The 23,042-nt window shown below is 49.4% G+C and overlaps 2 protein-coding genes across 4 annotated transcripts; both read right to left on the bottom strand.

Moving 5' to 3' along the window:
- Positions 1 to 208: 208 nt before the first annotated feature.
- ALAD (aminolevulinate dehydratase) lies at positions 209 to 15,867 on the bottom strand. Of its 3 annotated transcripts, XM_054584501.1 has the most exons (13): positions 15,684 to 15,867; positions 11,253 to 11,353; positions 9,991 to 10,175; positions 8,752 to 8,802; positions 8,221 to 8,317; positions 7,719 to 7,854; positions 7,521 to 7,604; positions 7,332 to 7,420; positions 7,031 to 7,086; positions 6,856 to 6,943; positions 6,681 to 6,767; positions 6,201 to 6,330; positions 209 to 5,567 (listed from the first exon to the last, which is right to left on the bottom strand). In XM_054584501.1, the coding sequence occupies exons 3-13, from the start codon at positions 10,101 to 10,103 to the stop codon at positions 5,509 to 5,511; spliced, it is 990 nt and encodes a 329-aa protein (XP_054440476.1). In that variant the 5' UTR covers positions 10,104 to 10,175; positions 11,253 to 11,353; positions 15,684 to 15,867; the 3' UTR covers positions 209 to 5,508. The 3 variants fall into 3 exon arrangements, with proteins under 3 accessions (XP_054440476.1, XP_054440478.1, XP_054440477.1); XM_054584503.1 differs by lacking the exon at positions 11,253 to 11,353 and having other exon boundaries at positions 15,680 to 15,867; XM_054584502.1 differs by lacking the exon at positions 11,253 to 11,353.
- Positions 15,868 to 19,654: 3,787 nt separating this feature from the next.
- Positions 19,655 to 22,615, bottom strand: POLE3 (DNA polymerase epsilon 3, accessory subunit). The gene is made up of 4 exons (XM_054584499.1): positions 22,446 to 22,615; positions 22,259 to 22,344; positions 21,813 to 21,931; positions 19,655 to 21,540 (listed from the first exon to the last, which is right to left on the bottom strand). The coding sequence occupies exons 1-4, from the start codon at positions 22,509 to 22,511 to the stop codon at positions 21,368 to 21,370; spliced, it is 444 nt and encodes a 147-aa protein (XP_054440474.1). The 5' UTR covers positions 22,512 to 22,615; the 3' UTR covers positions 19,655 to 21,367.
- Positions 22,616 to 23,042: the final 427 nt, after the last annotated feature.

Raw genomic sequence — 23,042 nt, 5'->3', positions numbered from 1 at the left:
GAGAGATTGATTGATTTGTTGTTACATTTAGTTATACATGCTTTGGTTGATTCTTGTATGTGCCGCTGACCAGGGATGGAACCCACAACCCTGGTGTATCAAGATGAGACTAAACCACTGAGCTACCCAGCTAGAGCTATCCTGACTTTTAATTGCATATTTACTTGTTTTTGATCTGTATAAAAATGGAATAATACAACAGGCAGTCTTGTCTTCGTTGCTCAAAATTTTATTTATAAGTTTCATTCATTCATGTTGCTGTGTGTAGGCTTCATTGTCATACCTGTAACATTCCATTATATGAATGTACTACATTTTACTGTTGATGACATTTGGCTTATCTCCAGTTTCTGGTTACTGCAATATTAGAAAATGTTACTATGAACATTCTCAAATATGTCTTTTAGTGAATACATGTACACGTTTCTGTTGGGTAAATCCCTAGATGTGAAATCACTAGATAACAAGGATATGTCCAGCTTTGGAAGATGGTGCCAGTTTTCTGAAGTGGTTGTACCAGAAATATCTGAGAGTTCCAATTGCTCCACATTCTCAACAATTTTAGGCATTCTGACAGATGTATGGTGCTATCTCATTGTGGTTTTAATTTGAATTTCTCTGTTAACTAATGAAGATAACACCTTTTCATATATGTATTGGCCAAGTTTTCATTTATTTACACAAATCCTTGGTAGATATATATCATACATGATATAAAGTTGCAGCTAAGATAATACATAAAAAGTCAAAGTTCCTCTAAAATCAATCACCCCACCCCTTTACAATTCCTTCTCTAGTTTTAGGCACTGGACTTGCAGTTAGGAGACCTGAATCCCAGCATCAGTCTGTTGCTGGCTTGTGTGCATTTCAGCAAGTCCCTTCTCTGGGTCTGTCTCCCATTTCTAAAGACCTCTTTACTTGGATATTCTGACCACTGTTTCTGTGATTCTCCATGTGATGGGGATGGTCATCTGCCCCAATGTCCATTCTCTTCTTCCTCCTTAGCAATTGAACCCCTGAGTTTTAGCTGAGTGCCTGGCTGCCCCACTGGACTCTTATTTTCCAGCCTAGCGTGTACTAGTAGATGTGGCCACATGACTAAGTTCAGACAAGGGCATGTGCACAGAAGTGATGTGTGCAACTTTTGGGTTGTGCCCTCCATGGGCCCTTCTCTTCTTCCTGACAGCTGAAGAGGACCTGTTGGTGGGAACTGGACCTGCCATCTTTGATCATGAGGTGGGAGGGGAGATGTGTCGATGGTGACTGATAAGGCAGGAGCCAAGACCTTCGGCTGACACAGCTCTGGACTGCTCAGAAATCTTCCATCTTAAGCTATTATTATTTTGGCTTTTATTATATCCACTGAACTTAATTGGGGAATGACTTTAAATTGGGTGTCAGGAGAGGTTGTCTTGAGGAAGTGCCAGGTAAGCCAAAATTTTAACAAGGAGACAGCCATCCAGCTTTTGGGGAGATGTGTTTCTGGGCAAAGGGGACCACGTGCACAAAAGCTCTGAGACTTCACCAGCCTCCTTGTAAGGAGGGAGACCTTGCATCACATCTCCCATCTCCTTGTTTAGTGACTAAGCCAAGAGGCCATCCTTTGGACCCGCGCAGGGCCAATCAAACCTCCAGAGATTTGCTACGTGAATCACAGGGCTGAAAATATCTTTCTCTGGAATTCTAAGTCTAAAGGACCATCTAAGAATCATGTTACTGTCAAGTGGCAAAAACCACCTTAGAATAAAGCCAAGCTGAGGCAATCAGAGCTAGGAAGGAACAGAAGTCTCGGTGCAAGCCTCTGACCCTAGATTTAGCCACACCTGACTTATTACAATCCATTTATAAAAACCAATCATTTCCATTTTTGCTACTGCATTTAGTTCCTGTCACTTGTAACCAAGAGTACCCAAAACAGGATAGACTATGGGGTGCTGCAAGTCACAGGTCCTAGCCGTGGAATTGGCCAAGTCCACATGGGGTATGGAGCAGCCAGGATTCCTTTTTTTTTTTTAATTGAATATTGGTAATAAATTGGCTGGTTAACATGCTCTTGCTTTTTGGGACCCTCAACCATATGACCACTGAGGTTGTAGTTTTAGGGATCTTGGTAAAGCAAAAAGTGAGGATGGTTGGCTATTTGTTGTGACCTGCGAAGGTCCTATCAGAAACAAGCAAGCTCTGGTTCAAGCTGGTGCATCTGAGCGAGGAATAGGAAAATGTCTTGTGAAGAGGCCCCTGCATGCTCACGAATCTGCTGTGACGCCTGGAAGCCCGAGGATAATATGCAATGCTAATTGTGAAAGCCGAGTTCTCTGCTCAAGGATAAAATTACTACTAGCAAGAGCAGGGTACACACCAGGAGATGGGACTGTGGAGGAACCAGATTCCCCCATGACCACCCAAACTTCTCTGCCTGCCTGCCTGGCCATTACTGCCTTTGCAGACAGAACATAGGGTGGCTGGAGGGGATACAAGGCTGGCACCCCAGGCGACAAGTCCTGACTCAGGAGAGCACCACTCACATAGACCATGATTGCAGGCAACTTAGACCCTTGTTCTGCCCCACTACTGGAGCTAGTAAAGGCATCATGTTAGACCAGTAATTTTACTACCATTTACTGGGGGGCAGTACGTTGTAGTGGTTAAGTGTAAGAGCCTTGGAATTTGGCTATATGGGTTAAAATCCCAGCTTTCCTGTTATTGGTGAACCTGTTTTGGTTCTAGGCTCAGTTCTGCCACAAACTTTTGAGTGGCCTAGAGGGTGAGGCATAGAAACTCCCTAGCTTTCTTATTCAGACCCCAGCAAAAATTAGGATTTCCCCTCTACCCTGACCCTCTTCCCAGCTTCCCCTCCTCTGCATATGGCCAAGGAGCTCGAGCCAAGTTCATCCTTGGTATCTACCTACCTCCGAAGTCCATTCCCCTCCCCATTCGTCACTACTCCCGTGCGGACCACAAAGTCTGTCATTTGCACTTTGCTTCAGTGCTTTCAGAAAATGCCAATTAGAGAGTCGTCCCCCTACTTAAATGGTTGCGACTGGCTTTCCTTCCTCTTGGAATAACTTGAAAAGGCTGACATGGCCTTTGAGGTCTCTTCACTCAGTTCAGGCCACCTGTTTCTCCATCCTTCGCTGTGCTTCAGCCACCCCAGCCTCGTTTTCTAGCTCTTTCTAGCCCCAGGATTCCCTCTGCCTGGGAATGCTCTTCTCCAAACACATTTTAGCTTGGTTGTTCACCCTTCAGGTCTAGCTTAAATATCAATCCTTCAGGGAGGCATTTTCTGACCTTTCAAACCAGGTCATGTCCTGGTGACGGCCTTCATAGCACCTCTCACTCTGTCACCGGTGACACACATGCCTCCCGGTTTTCAGGAAGACTCACTCCACTTACTGCTGCTCCCTGTGTGTGTGATGGGGGGAAGGGGGTCTGGATACAGAGTTGTTTGCTTCCTGTGGACCCTCTGTTCCTCAAGGGCAGTCTCTCTACTGTCTTCTGTGCCTAGAATAGAGCCAGGCCCTGTGTTTAACTGGCAATGATGAGTCTGGAATGGTCTTGAAGAATCTTCCTTTTCACACTAATCATTTTAACTAGAAACGAGCTCAGGGGCCAGGAGACAGGAAGCCAAGAAGCTAAGATGGTCAAAGGTTCTAGTCTGGCCGAAGGCCCAAGGCGTTGAGCCAATAGTGGCTCATCCCCTGTGAGCTTAGGTGCCTAGGTGGTCGTCCGGCTCAGGTTCCCTGGGAGGCCCAGCTCTGTGACTCTCCCAGCACTGATTTTGGCTGGCCACTTCCCTGCAGGCTGAAACTACGTCTTCATTTAAGTCGGCCACAGCTCTGGAGAAGACTACCAAGAGTCGGAGACTGGTCTGACTGCAAAAGCTGCCGGAGGTTTATAATTCTAGATTTTAAAATGGGTTGTATAACTTTATAGTCCAAATTGAACTTACTATGGGCCCAGAGTTGGGAAACCCTGTCACTTTGCAGATAGTGGGGTGGACTTGTGAACAGGTCCCTCCTTAGCTGTGCCTGAACTTTTGCCAGGGGGGAACTTCTATGTCAAGTCTCAGGAGAAAACTGAAACCACTCATCCAGTTGCTCAAGCCAGAAACCCATAGAGGCATCCTAATTTCCTCCCGGTGCCTTACCGCTGACCAACCGCCATCCCCCCACCCCTTCCAATTTAAAGCACTGGCAAAACCTGCTAATTCTTTCTCTAAAATGTCTCCTGAATACATGTTTCCTCCTATCTCCAGAGCCACCACCATGGTCCAGGTCACCACCATCGCTCCCTGGGGTCTGCCGTAGCCTTGTAATCAGGCTTTTTCTTGTACTCTTCCATTTTCCCCATAGCAGCAAAACGGGCGACACTGGACCGTGCATAACTGGCTAAGATCCATCAGCTGTCTTTGTACCAGATGGAAGATACAATCCAAGCTTCCTAAAAGGTGCGGGATCTCCCTTTCTAACCTCCAGCCCTGTCACCCATCCTACCCTGCCCCCAGCCCCCAGCAGTGCTGCCAAGGTCCTCTCACTGCAGGATCTTTGCACACTCGGTGTCATCCTCACGGCTTCTGGTGGCGTAAGGGTCCTTCCTTGTCTTTGACCTCGGCGGGGTGGGGGATCCCCCCAACCTCCCCATTTGTCATTTCCCGCCTCAGACCCTTTATTTGCTTCAAAGCACTGATTAGAGTTTGTGACTGCTTTGTCCGTCTCTCCTATTTTCCTCGTATAGCTTCCACACAGAGAGTCAAGCTGAAGTCTGTCTGGCTAGATCCTCAGTGCCAGCACTGTGCCTGAGCACAGAGCACATGTTCTCAAAAAAAAAAAAAAAAAATCTTCCTTTAATAAAAAGCCTTTTTGATGGTACCATCTCCAATAGTCAGGAACTCTCTCTTTGCTTCTGCATTTTAATCCTCAGGCAATGTTTCAGCTTGTTAAAATCATTCTTTTCTGCGTTTATGGCTCAGGGTGGAGCAGAAGATCTGAGGCAGCCCGGCAGCCACTGCCCTGGGGGAATCGCAGCAAAACTCAACTCTGAACCTGGGAAGGCCAGTCTAAGCCTCAGTCCCTGTAGCCAGCGATGCTGCCAGAGGCCTTGGGTTCTCCAGAGCTCCTGAGGCTTCTGAGGACCAATGATCCAACTGCCTTCCTCCTCCCCTAATGTTCCAAGCCCCTCTCCCAGGCACCACACACCTGAGCCTGTGACTCCTGAGAGCTTTCTAACTAAAGCCACACTAGAGGAAGGAGCTAGAGCAGCAGAGGCGGCCTCAGAGGTGACCCTGGGGAGGGCGGAGGAGCTCGGGGGAGCCCATGGAGATGTGGCTGCGAGCGGTGAGATGTGGCATGCTGCCAGAAACCACCTGGAGCTCGTGGGCACTTGCCAGCAAGGGAGCAGGAAGAGGGCACAGGGCACAGTTCTAAATGCAGCATTTACTTTGGCTTTCACTTCTCCAAGGCCCCGGGACCTTGCAAAGTCCTAGTTCTCGGGTCTTGCACACTCTCTCCATCATTCCTTCAGCCACTGCAATAGCTGAGGTGTGTAGTAGGTGATGATGATGTCAGCACCTTTGTGGGAGAGAAAGAGAGAGCGGGGGAGGGCTGACCATCAGCTGCCTCTTCTGCTGTGGAACAACTTTGACGCTGACCGTCTGGGAGATGAGGGCCAGCGGAGAAGGCGGCTGCTATGGAGAGGCACAGTCAGTGGGTGACACAACATGAGACTGAGCCCAGTTCCGGTCAATTCTAGCTCTGAATGTTGTGCGACTGTGGACCAGCCGTTTTCTCTTTCTGGGCCTCAGTTTGCCAAAGTATAAAACACACAGTGGGGAAACAGATCAGCTGTAAGTTCCCTTCCCCCACTGTGTGCCATATCAACAAAACCAGCTCTCATTTTTGGAGCAATAAGCATGTGCCAATTACACATATCATCTCATTTAATCCACATGCGAGCCATGCACCAGGTATCTTATCTCCATTATAGACAGGGCACTGAGGTTCAGAGAAGGGGCTAGGCCAAGGTCTCACAAGCAAAATATAACTGTTCCATGTTCTGTTCTAGTTACATGTGTCTTCCACTCAGCCTGTGTCTGTTAGATCACTGGTATTTCTAGGTTGTTTCATGACTTCACCTCCCTCTCTGGGCAAAGTGCCAATCAGTCCCTGTGGCACAAGCCAAAAACCCCACCCCAACCTGCTTACCTGCTCTGCGGAAGGCGGTCATGGCTTCCAGTACAGCAGCCTTGAGATCAAATGCCCCAGCCTGGGCTCCGTGCCACAACATCGCAAACTCCCCGGACACGTGGTACACGGCGAGAGGGAGCTCAGGGTGCTGCAGGGAAGCAGCAGGAGGCAGAAGTGGATGGCGGGTGTGCCCCTGGGAGTGTCCCTTGTTCCCTGCCCAACTTTGACCATCTTGAACCCCATGTCCTAAGTAACGGCTGCTGGCAGCCTGGCCTATTTTTAAACCATCAAAGCAGAGCTGTTCAAAGACTTCTGCCCACTGGTGGTTCCTGGGTAGGGGCAGGGAGGGGCAGGGAGGGGCGGGGGGGGGCGGGTTCCTATACAGGTGCAGGTTGTGTCCAGCTCTGAGATCCTGCAGTCCTTCAGTCGAAGGTTGCAAAACCCGTGGACACATTCTCTCACCTCCCTGAGCCCCCCTTGTCTCTGCTCGGTGCTCACCTTGTCCTTCACCTCCCGCACAATGTCCAGGTAGGGCATTCCTGGCTTCACCATGATCATGTCGGCTCCTTCCCGCACATCCCGGTCCTAACGGATGAGGTATGGTATGGGCAGTGCCCGGGAGGTGACTGAGGAGGGGGACAGGCTGGCTGGGGCTTAAGCTCTGGTCACTCACCACTGCTCGGAGGGCCAGGCCTCGTGCTCCAGGGGGCAGCTGGTAGCAGCGGCGGTCCCCAAAAGCTGGGCTTGATTGAGCTGCATCCCTGTGAAACAGAGGCATCAGGGTGGGCTCCAGCTTTGGGCTAACGGGTCAGGGAATTAACAGCAGACCCCCGCTAGTCCCCACTCACCGGAAAGGTCCATAGAAACAGGAAGCAAATTTGGCACTATAGCTCATCACTGATACCTGTGGGGAGAAAATGGGGGTTGAGGCTCAGAAAGGACCCAGGCTGGTAAGTACAGCACCCGTGTTCTAGTCCTGCCGGAGCTCTGGGCCTTGGTTTTCCCATCTCAAGGGCAGAGGTTGAGACAGATCCCGAAGGCCTTGTCTTGTGCTGCCTTCAGTTCTGTGATGCTTGGCAGATGTGGGGGCAGGGCTGGTCCAGCCGCAGGCTCTCTCCTCACCTCTCTGCCCACACCCCCTGCCCCTACCTTGTTGCCAAGTCCATGTGCCATCAGGGCCTCCTTGATGGCTTCTACGCGTCCATCCATCATGTCCGACGGGGCTACCACCTGACATCCTGAGGGACACAGGGCAGACCTCAGAACTCTGGAACCTTCCTGTCTATTCTGTCACCTCCCTGGCCCTGAAGTCCTCATCCCTGCTGGTGACTCACTCACCTGCCTTGGCATAGGCCAGAGCCACCTCTGCCAGCCGCTGGCGGCTCTCCTCGGCCTGGAAAATCCCATTCTTGCTCAGAAGCCCTGCAGGTCAGACAGCCGGGTTTGAGGGAGCCTCCTGGACCCCGGCCTACCCTACTGTGGGGGGAAGTGGGCAGTGGGAGTGCAGCTGGCAGCCGGGCTGGGCAGGGGACTCACCACAGTGGCCATGGGAGGTGTAGGGGCACAGACATACGTCGCAGGCCACCAGGAGGCTGGGGAAGGTCTTGCGCAACAGACGGATCGCCTCGACAGCCGGGGAGTCCTCGGAGTCGGCTGCAGAGCCCCGCTCATCCTAGTGGCAGGGAAGGACAAAGCGGTGTGCCTGTCACATGAAAGCTTCAAGAGGCACAACGGCCCCCACAGAGTGTAGCCGTGTCCCTCTCCTTGTTATCACCACAGAGCCCCTGGACAAGGAGGCACAGTGAGGACTGTCCCCATGTTGCAGAGGAGACTTGACTCGCCCAGTCTGTGTGTCATACCTCTGCTTAGCTTTCTAACCCTACCTGGGTGCTGTCTTAATAACGGGGGCCATGTCCATTCCCCTGCAGCTCCGGGGCCAGCACAAGGCGGGAATGAAGGTGTGGCCAGTGTGGAACTCAGCTCACTCTCACCCGACCTTCCCTTCGCCTCCCCTCCGACTCCTCTTCTGATTCCTCACCTTGGGAACTCTGCTGGGGACACCAAAGACAAGGACGCAGCGCAGGCCCTCTTCTATCAGGGGCCTCAGCATCTCTTCTAGCCGGTTCACACCATACCTGCATGTGGGTCGCAGGGGAAGGGGCTGAAGCGAGGCAGGTCCTGGGCAACGGCCCTCTCTGCCCCGCCACACTATGCCTCTGCTAAGAGCCTGGGTGCACACGGTACTGGAGGGGCTCAAGCCCCACAGTACAGGGGGCGGGGCGAGGGGCAAAAACGTTCCCACCAAACTGAGGGGAAAGCGGAGGCCCCAAGTGGCAGAGCGGCGGGATTCAGCTGTGGCAGGTCCCTCCGAGGTTCTGTTTTTGATGCCTCTGGTGATGGGTGGCCCATCGCTTTACAAGGCTGCCTTTTCTGTCGTGGGACAACTTTACTGAGTTGAAGCCAGACCCTCTGGATCTTCTACCTCCTGGGTCTGCTTCTGCTCCCTGGCAACTCCACCTATAAATCTCTCCCTCCATCACCGCCCTGCCGCCCCCACCGCGTCTCCTACCTGGCCACTCCTGGAAGGCTGGCGATGGGCTGTACATCATCAGGAACATCCCTGCAAGAGTGGGGGTGGGCTATGGACTGGTAGCTGTGGGGAGGGCCAGGGATGATGGGCTGACTGGGGGGATGGGTGGGGAGCTGGGAAGGAACATGGAAATGGAGATGGTGGGACGGGGATAGGGTCCAGTGTCTGGTTTCCCCTGCCTGGCCAAGCCCAGGGCCTGAAATAATAACAGGAACAACAAGAATAACAGTGACAACAAGAGAAACTATACTAAAAAAATGAGTAATCACAGGAAGCAGTCAAGTGGTTAAGGACATGAACTCTGAAGTCAGAAGGTCCTCACTTGCTATCACAGTCACTGACGGGGTAAAGTTGGCCAAACTGTACCATCCTTTTGAGCCTCAGGCTCCTCATCTGTATCCTGGGTGGATTCACTCATTAGTTTATACAACAAATATTTTTTTAAAGACTTTATTTATTTATTTTTAGGCAGAGAGGGAGGGAGAAAGAAAGAGAGGGAGAGAAACATCAATGTGTGGTTGCCTCTTGCACGCCCCCCTATTGGGAACTTGGCACGCAACCCAGGCACGTGCTCTGACTGGGAATCAAAGTGGCGACTCTTCGGTTCGCAGGTCGGCAGTCAATCCACTGGGCTACACCAGCCAGGGCCCTACATATTTATTGAGCACTTATTATATGCCAGGTACTGTACTGGGCTTTGGCAGTATAACAGTGCATAAAACAGACAAAATCCCTGCCCTCGTGGAGATGACAATCTAGGGGATAGTACCCATACCTTCCTCATATGGATGCTGTCAGGATTGAAAAACAATAGATGTAGATGCTTAGCATAGTACCTGGTACATAGCAAATACTTAATAAATGTCAGCTGTTGCTGTTTTTAATAATCATGACTGCCACCTGTTACATGTACAGCGCGCACTTTACAATCCACAGACTACCTTCTCAGCTTCTGTCTCATTCAAAAGCTCAGGATGGCGGGTAAGGGTTATTCTTATTTTCCAGATGGGAAGATTGAATTCTTTTCAAGGTTTGTTTTGTTCCCAAGACAGCTGTCCTTAACCCAAGAGGCTACTTCCAATACCTTGAACTCTAAGCTGACAGCTCACTTTATCACCCGCAACAGAGGCCTGCTCTGGCCACACCCACACCCACCCACACCCACCCACTCACACCCACCCCCTGCGGTGAGAGACTCGGCTCCTTCTGGGGACTCACGTTACAAAGATGGGGTAGATGAGGTTGGAGACACTGAGGTTGGTGGCGGCTGTCTGCCAGGTCCGAAGCAGTGGGTGGAAGTAGCCGCTGTGCAGAACAGACTGGGGCTTCATGGTGAGCAGCGAGGGCACAGGGCGGCGGCTGGTTGGAAGTGAGGACCCCTGGGATAGCTGCTGGATGCTCAGCTGTGTGGGGGCAAGGGGAGGAGCGTGAGACATGGTCCCTGTCCCCAGGGAGGGGAGAGCCAGGCAGGCTCTCCCGGGTTCCTGCCTCTCCTGCTCTCCGCCCCCATGTTCCCCAAGGAGTGCTTCCCCAACCCCTGTTGGCCTATAAGTAAAGAAATAAAAATAGGCCTAAGGAAATTCCACAGCAATTTGAACCTGATAATATAAAATCTGGGCTAGTATTTATATGGTCTCTCTTTTTCTTCTAAAATAAATTTTTCTAGTAATTCATTTTTATTTTGCGTTAGCAAAGGGTCAATCTTGGCTGGACTGGAAGCTAGTAAGAGAAGCACTCATTTAGCCAACATTTATACTTTGTTTATTCCATGAAAAATGTCCATGTACTTGGCAGAAATTTTAGATAAGCCAAATGAAAAAAATCTCTTGTAATTCTACCTCTAGAGAAAAGCAGTTAACCCCTTAGTGCATGGACTTCTTGTCAGGCAGGACACACATTAAGAGGGTTAAATAGCTCCGTGCCTGACAGACAGTCAGACAGACAGACAGAGACACACCCTGTAGAGTGGCCACGGCTGCCATCTTTTCCAGCCTTAGGGCCTCTGGCTGCCTCACACAAGCCACACTTGGCGTGCTTCTGGCTCTGCTCGCCCTGTTCCTTTTATCTGGAAGGCGTGTGCTCGCTCCACAGCTTCAGCCCCAAATCCTCCCGGGTTCTCCATAAGGCACTTGCTCCTTCCCTCTCCCACTAAAGCTGCTTTTCTTGCCCAGGTCACACTCTCCCTTTTATAACAGGTCTCTGTGGACCTATCTTATCTTGTCCCAACAGACAGAGCTTCTGCAGGGCAGGGTCCACAGTGAGTTCATTTTTTGCCTTCTCCATACACTCTGCCATGCAGTAAATATTTAATTAACTGGAACACGAGACAATTAATGCCTGGGGCATTACCATTTGTTTCCTGAGCACCTACTGTGGGCCAGGCCATGCTGGGTACTTGCACACATGAGTTCTCATCGAGTTGGCACTACAGCCCTAGGAGGTAGGGCTGACTGGGTGCATCTGAGAGAGGAGGAGCCTACCTTGAAAGAACTGTGGGTTCCAGTGTGAGTTTGGAGGCTAGAAGAAGCTTGCTGAAAGAAGATGAGGACTTGAACTTGGTTTGCAGGATGAGTAGGTTCAGCTGGTCAGAAGGAAAGGAAAGAGCATTCCCTCAGGAGTAAAGGTGAGAAAGGAGCGGCGTGAGGGTGGGTTATGGCCTGTTCTCAGGACTTAGGAAGCCACTGAGCCATGTGTATGGAGGGGAGGGGATGAGAGGGGGCCAGGCTGAGTACAGGGAAGGTTTCGGACCAGGGGCCGGGGGAGGGGCCTGGTCAGAGCCTGGCTCTAGGAGGAAAATTCTTACAGGCCGAGCACAGCAGGTTGGAAGCAGAGGAACACAGAGGCTATGGGGTCAGAGGGGCAGAGAAGGGCCAAGAGGCAGACTCTTGAGGTGGCCATTCTGAGCTTGTCTGACCCGAAGGGCAATGGAGACAGGAACAAGGCAGGAAGAGGGTAGTGGGGAGCAGAGCCTGGAGAGGAGCTGGAGAGCTCCGTTTTAGACACTTCCTTTTGGAGGTGTATTGAGACGTTAATGTGAACAAAACTGACTCCATCTTTGTACTCCTACTTTTGTTTTTCTGTGCTGAGAACTCTGACCTAACTAGTCTCAGGCAGCACCAAAGCCTCAAAGTTAATGATTAGCCGTGTCCTGTAAGCTTACCTAATGTAACTGTAGAGATTCCTATCAGTAAATGGTCAGAATGATATAGCAACCGAAATTAATATCGAACTAGGTGTTGGCATTAATTCTAAGCAATTATCCATCACAAGACTTCCAGGAGATACGGTTCCTGGCTCGCTGCATTCTTTGTCCCTTTGTCTTGTCAACTGTTAGCAGTTCAGCTATACTAGAAAGTGTTTTTTGTAGAGCACTGCCTAGCAGTGAAGACTAACCTGCGCAGCCTGCTGGCTCATCTCTTCTGCTATGAGCCAATCTTCCTGTAAGTAAATTACCCTATAATAAACTCTGCTGTATTCAATAAATTTGCCTGCTTCATTTTTCAATCTTAAGACACCTTTACAGATTGGTGTCTGTACAGATTGGTGGTCAATGTACCTCCACTCTACCTTCAGACAAGGCGCCTGGGGAAACAGGCAGTAGCTAAATAGGAAAAAAAACAAACACACTCAACACACAGCCAAGAGCCACCCATCTCTCCTTGTGTGAGTGGGACCTCAGAGCAGGGACTTATCCAAGGTCACACACTCCCGAGGCCTGCAGAGTCCTTTCTACACTGAAGACGCCTTTCTCCCCACAGTCCTCCAGGCCCCGTTTTATCCGATCCTCCTCCCAGGCAAGGTTGGGGTTATCAGGAGCCACACAGGGACCCACCCCACCGCCCCACCCTTGAGCCAGCCACATCAGCTGATGCAGGAGCAAGCCAGGCCCCCCCAAAGTTGTTCCAACCCTCAAATGAGCCATCATTCCCCAACTACAAAGTCCTGAGCACCCATTTTGTGCAAGGTTTTGCTCTCAGGTCTGCCATGGATTCGCCTAGCTCAGAGAACTTAAGTTGCTTGCCCAAGACGACACAGCTAGTCAGTGAGTGAGCCAGCATTTGAATTGGTTCTAGACAATGAGTGCAGGGTTTTATCCAATAGTACTGGTAAGCACTTGATTCAGTAGGCACCTCTCTGCTTCACTATCTTTGCTCTGGTGGCTGGAGAGATAGAAGAAATAAGAGAAAAACATACTGAACATGTGTTATGGGCTGATCTAGTTACTTTACATACACTGTGCACATTATCTCATTTAATTGCAGAGAATCGTTCTAACTTTTAATGATAAGGGAATGGAGGTTCACAGAGGTGAAGGAACTTGCTCAATGTCAGGTTTTGAAGCTGGGTCTGCACATGTCTCTGATTCACCTCTCAGACAGCAACCTTTGTAAACAGGTTCCCCACTTCTAGGATTCAAAGCTGCATTCCACTGGCTTTAACCTTGCTTCTACTTTAGAAGGTGGAGGGAGCAAATGGCTTCTGTTTATCAGAAACAACAAGGCAGGAACGCCTAGGAACTTTGCAGTCCAAATTTCACCCCAAGGAGACTGGAGGTTGGGGGGGTGGGGTAAGGGAGGAGGGAGAGACTGGTGAGGGGGAGGCCTCACTTTAATCTGGTTTTTTCTTATTTTTTATTTTAAGATTCAGAGATTTGACTTGAGAAATGGGTGTCAGTAATAAAAATAATTAAATTGAAAATCACCAATCCTGTTTAACTCTTACATTCTGATGTGGAAAATTGGGTGCAGAGAGGCAACAGAACTTGCCTGACACTGCACAGCGAGTCAGGCATGGAGCTAGGCTTGACTAGGGGACCTCCTGGCTTCTAGTCCAGCACCATTACCTACATCGCAATGGTCATTCTGTTACAACTGGTGCTGAATCAGTATCTGTGGAGGTGAAAAACATCTCTCAGCAACAGAGCCGCATCTCTGTTTGCAGAACCAAAGCTGTGCCTGGACATTGCAAAAAGTCCCTAAAAGATTGGGAGACTTCCATACACTTGGGAGGGTACTTCTCCGAAATCAAGGGAGCCTACAAGCCACAGCTTGAATCCTGTGACACCTCAATGAAGTCAATAGCAAGTCACCATGGGACCCAGTACCATGCTCAGCCACATTAGAACAGCTTAGCTTAGCTGGAAGGCTGGATAGGGTGGTGCAGGAAAGAAACATATTTCAGGGTCAAGGAGCCCCGGGTCTGGCCTGTGCTCTAAATGTGACCCTGAAAGGTTGCTGGCTTTTCAGTTTCTTCACTTTGTAATCTATAAAATGGGATTTAAACTATCAAACTGGCAAAGCTGCAGAGATTAGAGATAGTGAAGAGGTATGTGTCTAGGCACACAGTAAACATGTCGCTATTTTTACATTAGAAGTAGAACTGAGCTGGAACTAGATCTCCTGGCTTGCAGTCATAGCTTTGCCTCAAATCTGTGTGGGCTACAGGGTCTTCCAAGACCGCCCAGGTTGGGCGGGGGGGCGGGAGGTCCCTGCCTCCGAGCAGCTTCTGTGAGGGAGAAATAATCACCACGCAGATGCTACAATAGAGGGATGGACCAGCTGCTGTGGGAGGGACCTGTGTTCTCTGAGAGTCAAGGATGGCTTCGTGGAAGAGGGGCTACTAAAGGACAAGTAGCGCTTCAGACTGACTGTGAAGGTATTCCCTTCCTTAGAAGACAAGTTCTAACCTGGGAGTAAGCTAAGTCAGGCCCTCAGAGCCGCCACCAGGGGGGCCCGAGAAAGAGCTGCAGGGTCTGAACCCCCCATGCTGTGTGCTGCTGAGGATTCCAGAGGCTGTGGTCTTGGCACGAGGGCTGGGGAGCTGCTGCCAGCTCTGGCAGGCTCTGCCACTCGCTGGGGAGGAGGCAGTCAGGAGGGCCAGCTAGGTAGAAGGTGGTCAGGGCTGAAAAATCCGAAGCCCCAGAGGGGCCCAAGGCAGCAGCTGTTAGGCAGTTCTGCAAAGGGACGGATTTGTTTATGTAACTCACATTTCCTGAATATCTACTCTGGGCCGGTCCCAGGGCTACATACAGGAATTAAAAACAAGAATGAGACCTGGGCCTTGACCTAGAGCTTTGAAGAGCCCAGTTTCCTCTGGGCTCAGCTCTTGGGAGCAGTGGGGAGACTCTGCCAGGTTACATCATCGAAATGATGGTGAAACTGGGTTCAAAGAAGGACAGACACAGGCCCAAGATCGTGCAGGGGTCCGTGGCAGTGCTAGGGCTGGAATCCAGGTCTCCAGCAGCCCAGTTTTCAGTGCCCCCCGTTACCCTTTTATACTGTAAGTAGAGATTTCAGAGCTCAAAGCAGAGCTGTGGAGAGCTCTGCGCGGAGGGGGTCGGGCAGAGAAGCAGACCGGTGGCTCTAAACCTGCCTGCAGCTGGCAGCATGATGTTTGTGTGGATTTTGGACTCTGCACACGTGGATTCAAACCTAAGCTGTCACTTTCCAGTTGTGTGACTTCAGCTTCCTCATCTGGTAAATGGGGACTCGAACCGCCCTCAATGGGCTGTTGTAAAGACTGAATGGTCCAATGCATGTAACGTACGTACAAGCTTAGCACAAAACGGCTGTTCTTTCTACCTCCCTCCCTCTTCGGCGATGGCACTTCGCGCTCTGCACTTAGAGAGAGACTACTTCAGCCGTGTCCAAGGGAGTAAACCCCAGAGAGAAGACGCGGAGCCCGGACAGCTGCCCTCAAGGGCTCCGGCCCCGCGGAGACCCCAGCCCGGCTGCAGTACGACAATCTACCTCTAAGAGCCCAAATACCGGCCCCGCAGGACGGATCTCCGGCTGCACTGCCAGCGCTTCAGGCGCACCAGCACAATATGGGTCTGGGGACGCGGGATTCTTGGTGCCACAGCCCCCACCTCCGAGCCCGTCACCTCCCAGAGTCCGGCCCGCCTTACCTACTTGCCAAAGGCTGCGAGTCTCCCGCCACCGCCACTGCTATCACGCACTCCAGCCTCACCAGCACACTTGGGGGCGGAGCTGCTTCCCGGAAGCAGCGCCCCTCCTCACACTCCGCCCCAACACCCCCTAGGGACACTTTGCCCGCAGGCTGATCGGCAGGCTTACCGGCTCGCTGATCGGCTCCAGCCCCAGACTCTCACGTGCACAGGAGGCTCAAGGCCTGGCCAATCCGGTGCGCGGAAGGGCTGGCGAGCCCGCCCCTCCCCGCTCCGGCCAGCGCAGTCGCGGGGGAAAGGCCTGCGCCAGCCAATGGGGCTGTGCTGGAGAGGCAACGGGGTCCTTTGGAGTGAACCTATCTCGGAAGCGGTTCGGCTCCTAGGGTCACTTTACAGTCCTTCGTTTCCCAACTTAGAGCGTTCTTGGCGCTAATTATTTGTTGAAAGAATAATTGGATGTCAGGACGTTAAGACAACACCGTAAAGCCTAACACGATTGCTAAGTTCATTTTTGTGGATCGAAGGTTTTGAAGTTGTTGAGTTCAGCACCAGTGTGCCCTTCAACTTTTAAGAGAAAATTTATTCCAGCCTAATTGCGAGGGTCTACTCTGTGCCGTGGTTTTGGAGCTATGATTTGAATGACATGGGCACTTTAGGCATTAGACCTGTCTAGTAAGTGTATCTGACCAAAGGTCTGGGCGGGGTTTGGGGTGGGGGGTGGTGGGGACAGAGTATGCGAAGGGGTGGGGGGACTCTAGTGAGGCTTTTGGGGCTTGGGTCAATTGGTAGGATTGGGTGAGTGAAGTGGGAGTCGGGATCAATACCCTGACAAAGGAAAGCTTTTCTACAGGTGAATCAGGGATTATCGAAAAGCTAACTTTGAACTGTGGAGGATGCCAGTTGATGGTACTACACTTATTCTCAGCTTTTGCTTCCCAAAGTCTGTAACCTGTTTTACACCTCTTTATATTCCAAGTTGAAGAGGTAGAGAGGCTTAATGCTAAGGAAATATGACACCACTTAATTCCCAATTACTAGCGTTCTGATCTGTATTCAAACAGGGAAGGTAGTGGAAAGGAATGAGGAAGAGTTAAATAAAATGGAGTCACTATGGTCAAGCTGCTAAATGATTAAAATCAAGTAGGCTGAAGCATAAGGAAACGACTCTATTCTTGCTTTAACTAGTCAGGTGAATCCCTGATTCACCTGATTCACATGCCTGGTTGTACATGAACTCCATAGGTAACCATTGGTACAACTCAGTTAATGAACCAGACCACTGGACACCTGAAAGATTGCCACCTCAGATCAATTCAGAGGCTAGGAATGCAGGACTAACTCTTCTCAAAAATACACTTTTTACTATAAAAACTCTAAAACTTCTCTCTTCTTCAGAATACTCTGGGTATTGCCTAAGTGTGTTTCAGTTTGCAAAACTAGACACTTGAATGAAACTTTGCTATTTTTAATTTTAGCAAAGCCTCCTGATTCATTTGAACCTAGTTGATGGGAAGTAATTTTTTTTGTGTGCATTGAAGAGTCAGGGACAGTACAATGCACTTTACATTCACTTACCTAATTTTGATGACAACTGTTACTATTCTCATTTTACAGATTGGGAAAACAGTGACCAGGGAGATTACATAATTTGCTCCACCTCACACCGGGTTTACTCTGTGAGTCTGCTAAACATGCTACTTCAACTCATAGGGATAATTACTCTTCACCCTCCCCTCTTCAATTTAGATCCCCCACCCAACGTTTCTTTGATAATACCTGTTTCACAACTAAAAAATAATTAGGATCATCTAATCTACCTCGAAAAACCCCAAGCAGGGTGGAAAATTTAAAAATGTTGCTGTTTGATGTAATCTATTTTTCTAATGTCACACTCTTAACTGGAAGACCTGTTCCCAGTCTTACCCCCTAATTTTACCTTAATCTTTCACACTGATTCATAAAAAAGTATTATGAATGCAACAATATGAATAAACATAATATAGAACAAAAGTAGTCAGACACAAGAATACATATTGTATGATTTCATTTATCTGAAATACAAACTCTGGCAAAACTAATCTGTGCTGTTCTAAGTCAGGACAGCGATTGCCACTGGGGAGATACGGAGTGACTGGGAGACCAGAGGGGCTTTTTAGGGCCATGTTGTTTATTGATCTGACTGTGATTTATATGGATGTGTTTAGTTTGTGAAAATTCTTCGACCTCTCAACTTATCTGCACCTTTTAGTATGTATAATGAACCCTCCCTCCCAAATAAACTCCCCTTAACCCCACTAAACTATTGTGCCCCCCAGGTAGGTACATGGCATTGTGCTAAATGCTGTGAAGAGCATAAAAGAAATAGAGATTAGTGGTTGCCAGGGACTGGGGGTGGGAAACATGGGGAGTAACTGCTCGACTCGTGTGGAATTTAATTTTGGGGTGATGAAAATGTTTTGGAACTAGATAGAAGTGGTTGCACAACATTGTATTTTGCTAAATGCCACTGAATTGCTTATTTTAAAATGGTTAATTTTACATTCTGTGAAATTCATCTCAAAAAAGAAAATTGGTTCACCAAGTGCAATGTGCTTTGGATCCTGAACAGAAAAAGGAAGTTAGTAGAAAAATGGATGTAATACAAATTGTTTGGCCTATTTAATTGACAGTTTTTTATTAGTTTTGACAAATGTACTATGGTTATATAAGATGTTAACATGAGGGGAAGTTGAGTGACAGTTATATGGGAACTGTGTTCTGCAACTTTTCTGTAAATATAAAATAAAAATAAAAAGTTAAAAGAAATAGAAGGCTGTGAGCCATTATAACAGGATCCCACTTTCTAAATTAGTGTAAGATCTTGAATAAGCCACTTCTCTCTGATGAGCCTCAATTTCCCATCAGTAAAAATAGGTTAGGCTGCAGAAGTAATTTTGCGTAAGAATGTAACCATCTCAACCTCCAAATCCACATCAGAATCTCTGGGTATGAAGGGCTTTGGTTAAAAAAAGATGAGAAACATTTCTTTAGCCTAGTAAGGAATTTTCAAAATCCAGATACCACTACAGGAATGATAGAGGTGAGAAAAACTGATGGATGACCTCAACTATTCTTTCCAGTTCTTAAATCCTGTAGTCTTAAGTCATATCCCCACTGTCAGGAAACATGACTTTTCTTAGGTAAGGTTGGGTAAGTATTAAAGCCATGTGGGAGTTCTTTTGGGGATTCATTCTTGACTAGAGCCTTATGTTGGAGTAGAAGCAGATTAGAATAGATGGTATGGTGAGCCCTCCTTAAGCAGGCTTTAAATAACAGGTTTATGCATGGACTTGATTTAATAGGAAACAGCAAAGGTCTGTAACAGCAATGTTCCCGGAAGATCCACTTGGCAAGCAGTACAAAGGGAAATCTAGGGGAAGCAGAGTGAGGCAGGAAACTGAGCTCAAAGGAAGCCACAGGAGTCCAGATGGGACTTAAGGGCTTAGCCAAGTGGTGCTCATGGGAATTCAGAAACGATATATATATATTTAAAGATTTTTTTTTTAAGGATTTTACAGAAAAGGAGAAAAACAGCAATGTGTGGTTGCCTCTCAAGCGCCCCCTTCTGGGGACCTGGCCTATAACCCAGGCACATACCCTGCCTGGAAACTGAACCAGAGACCCTTTGGTTCGTAAGCTAAATCCCAATCCATTGAGCCACACTGGCCAGGGCTATTAATCTATTTTTAAAAAAAGATTATTCATTTACTTTTAGAGAGAGGGGAAAGGGGAAGACAGGGTGAGAAAAATCCATCCCACCCTCATGTGCCCAACTGGGGACTGGCCCCCAACCCAGACATGTGACCTGACTAGAAATCGAACTGGCAACATTTTTCTTTATAGGATGATGCCCAAGCGTCTAAGCCACATCAGTCAGGGCCCAGAAACCATGTATCTGCTGTGGAGAAGGAAAAAAACCCCACTGATCTATTGACTGTTGGAAGTTGTATCTTTGTGAAATATTGTTTTCAAATTCATGATTTGAGAAAGCTATGCAGATTAGGGAATACAGCACCAGACACACAGCAGGAACTCAATAATGTTTGGAGTTGTTAAGCAGCTAGAATATAGGGTGTCCAGCAGAACCATGGAAAGCTCTTGTGGTGGCTGAAAAGCAGCTCACTTGCCTGTGAATGAGCAGCACCTGCTGGTCACCCAAGGTGTTGCAGGATCCCATTTTCAGAAAGGTGGGGTACAGTCCAGAGCCCCAAAACTATACAGGGCATAATCAGTAGATGTTCCCCAAAGCATGCCACAAACAAGCAAGATGAAACAGGACCTGTCACTTGTAGCAACAATGTCCTTTATTTGTACAAAGCACTATCATTTTCTCAACATTCACTCATTTATCAACAAATTTTTCACTGTATTAATTTAACAATTAACAGTGTCAAACTACACTTCACTACCTGTCAACTGCCTTAGAGACAAACAAAAAAGTGCTTGGAGCACTAAATGGAAATGGGGGGAACCTAAGAAAGGTCAACACAGGTACCTTAGAAGCAGTTAAAGGCGATGGTTGAGGGCGGTGAGGGGGGATTAGATTCCTGAGCACCGTTAGATTTCCCTTACAGTTCACAGATGCTTACAAAATCGTTTTTAAAAGACATGAGATTAGAACTAAGAAGCAGAGGAACCTGCACTTCAGGATATTAAGTAAGTTATCAAAGTTCCCAGACTGGCAGAATGGGAAAAGGAGGGAGAGTGGGAATGGGGAGCATAAGAGAGGCAGGAAGTAGGAAGCACAGAAGGAGAAAGTTGTGTCTAGAAGAAATAAAGTTTGGAACTTCTCATGAATTGGAAGAATGAAAAGCTGTAAAAGCCACAGTAACAAGTCTGGGAAACTGACTACAGGAAAAGAAAGGTATTTTATACCTTCCAGGTGACAACAGATTCTAAAGTTGCACAGTGGCAGGCAGTGAGGTGCATCTAAGACTAAACCATCTCATTTGTTAAGCATAAGACTTGGCACGCTTTCTTGACTAATTCCACTCTACACCAAGGACTTAAAAGCGTATGTGCCCACAGTGCAGCTGCCCCAACAGGTCAAACGCCTACAGGCAACCTAGAAGGGCCCCAAGCCAAGCGGGTGGGTAGAAACCAAAATGAAATTAATGTTACTGTCAAGTGGAGAGACCACAGATTTCACTGTTTTCCCACAGCCTTTTAGCAGTTACTTAAAACTATGCCATTTCTACCACATGTAGTAAGCTAATATTGCCAAATACTGTACAAACAGGCTGTCCATGATCTAAGCCCCAATTTTTCCTGAGCCTTGACTGCCTCCTGTGATCTGGGACACAGCAGGTGGCATGGAAGTTATTATTTTTGGTGGGGGTGGGAGGGAACTGGGAATCAGAAACTGCCTAATCATATATATAAGTAAACAAAATTAAATTGATTATCAGTTCGGAATCCCTCTTGCCAAAAAAGTCGTAACTTCTCGACGGATTAAGCAAAACAGGATTCTGCTACTCAGATGCTCTGAGTTTGGGAAGCGCTGGTTTTGGTATTTCTAGGCAGTTTTCATTTCCATCTTCTCAGGCTCTTCTGCCTAAGGCTGCTCTGCCGAGTAGGAAAACTGCTTCACACAAACGTGACCACCTTTCCGAGCGGCACCTTCCAGATGCCACCGCCTCCTCGCCCTGTTCAGTTGTCCACTTCCTCCTCCTCGTTCTGCTCTTCTTCTTCCAACCGTTCCTCGTCTTCATCATTGTCCTCATCCCTACTCTTGTCTTGCTCTTCTGAATCTGTTTTTCTGTCTTTGTCCTTCTTCTTTTGCTCGGAAGCTTCCTTCTTGCCTTTCTGCTCCCTCCTGTACGCTGTAAGGGGGAGGGGAGGGGTTAGGAAGCGGGGCTGAACCCAGCCGACGGCAGCCGCTAACTCCACGGTACAGCTGCGGCACAGAAGGAAAAATAGCCCGCCCGGCACTACAAACCAGACCTCAGGTGGCCCCCACTGAACCGTTTCCGAGTCACATCCAATACTTGCTCCTCGGGCTTACAGGGACCCAGGCTGAGAAAGACTTCGGACCAGGTGAGCGGGCCTTACAGAATGCACACCTCCTTGGCTGAGAAAATATAAGGCTCATTACCTTCCAGAGCTTCTTTCAACGGGGTAACAAACCGCTGGAACTCCATTTCCTCCATGGCCGAGAGCACATCACTGGCATTCAGCGTCTTGCGTTTCCCTTTCATCGCGAAGTTGTTGGCACTGAAACAAGATTAAGGGCTGTCAGACCCTCTCTTGCCGCCTACGGCGTGGGCGGAAAATGGGGCGCCCAGAGGTGGAATGGGAAAGCCCACGTCTTAGCTGCGTGGTGACTTGGTAACTCCCCTCCTTCCCCGTACAAAAGGGTTCAAGCAAAGTTATTTTGTTCCATTTGCTTCAGAACTTGGAAAAACTGGGTAAGGGCTCTGACCTCCCTCCAGGAGGCAGGACGCAGTTACTGGGGTTTGTGGGTTCTGACCCAGGGGGTCTCCTTGCGCCTCCCTTCTGCCACAGACCCAGTGAAGCTCGGGCTAGCTCTGTCCTCCTCACCAGGACGTGGCGTACAGCACGAAGACGCTGGCGGCACGGGAGATGGCACTGCGGGCCTCCTTGGAGATGTTGACACCGTCCGGGAGCTGTGAGAAGAGCAGGGGTGAGCAATGCTGCCGGCCCAGGTCCTGCTTCCCGCCCTCGCCCGCTCGTCCGCCCTGGCCCATCTGTCAGTCTAGATGCTCACCGCCTCCTTGATGATCCTGGTGATGACGGCGTTGGGCAGGTTTAGGTCCTCGGGCCTCTCCGCCATTGCCGCCGCCAGAATCGGACCTCCGCCTCAGGCCTCCTCTTCAGACAGCCACAGCGTCTGGACTTCCCGCGTCGCCACGGTCTGATCCAAGGAGGCTTCCGTCCCACCCCACGTTGCCCACTGTGTCCCATCCTGCCCCGCGCGCTATAACCTCCCTCCTCCACCAGCCCCGCCTCCGTCTCAAGTTGTGGAGGCATCCGAACGTTCCACGCCGCTATGGTTTCGGCCAGCCTGGGTTCCGTCTGGCCCCACCGATGCCGGGTGTCCCTTTCCAAGCTCATTTGTCTGCTTCACGCCATGACCACGCCTGACGATTTCTTACCAAAATAAGTTGGGCTCACTGGGGCTTCCGTTTCTTCCCCATAGTGCTGTGCGCTGCTGCTTGGTGACGGCGCAGTCTGGCGCGTTGCTGGGGAGGAGGTGACGAAGACGCGGACTGAGACGGCGAGGGGGGGCTCCTTTGGACGAGAGGCGGGGCCTGGTGGGAGGGGCCCACGGGCTTCCTCACCGCCCCAAGAGGAGCAGCGTTTA

Source organism: Pteronotus mesoamericanus, unplaced genomic scaffold (genome assembly GCF_021234165.1).
Source record: "Pteronotus mesoamericanus isolate MK-2021 breed Mesoamerican mustached bat unplaced genomic scaffold, CSHL_Meso_final contig_78, whole genome shotgun sequence".
Classification (NCBI taxonomy): domain Eukaryota; kingdom Metazoa; phylum Chordata; class Mammalia; order Chiroptera; family Mormoopidae; genus Pteronotus; species Pteronotus mesoamericanus.
Note: the sequence above shows the minus strand (reverse complement) of the source record. Positions and strands in the feature narration are given on the sequence as shown.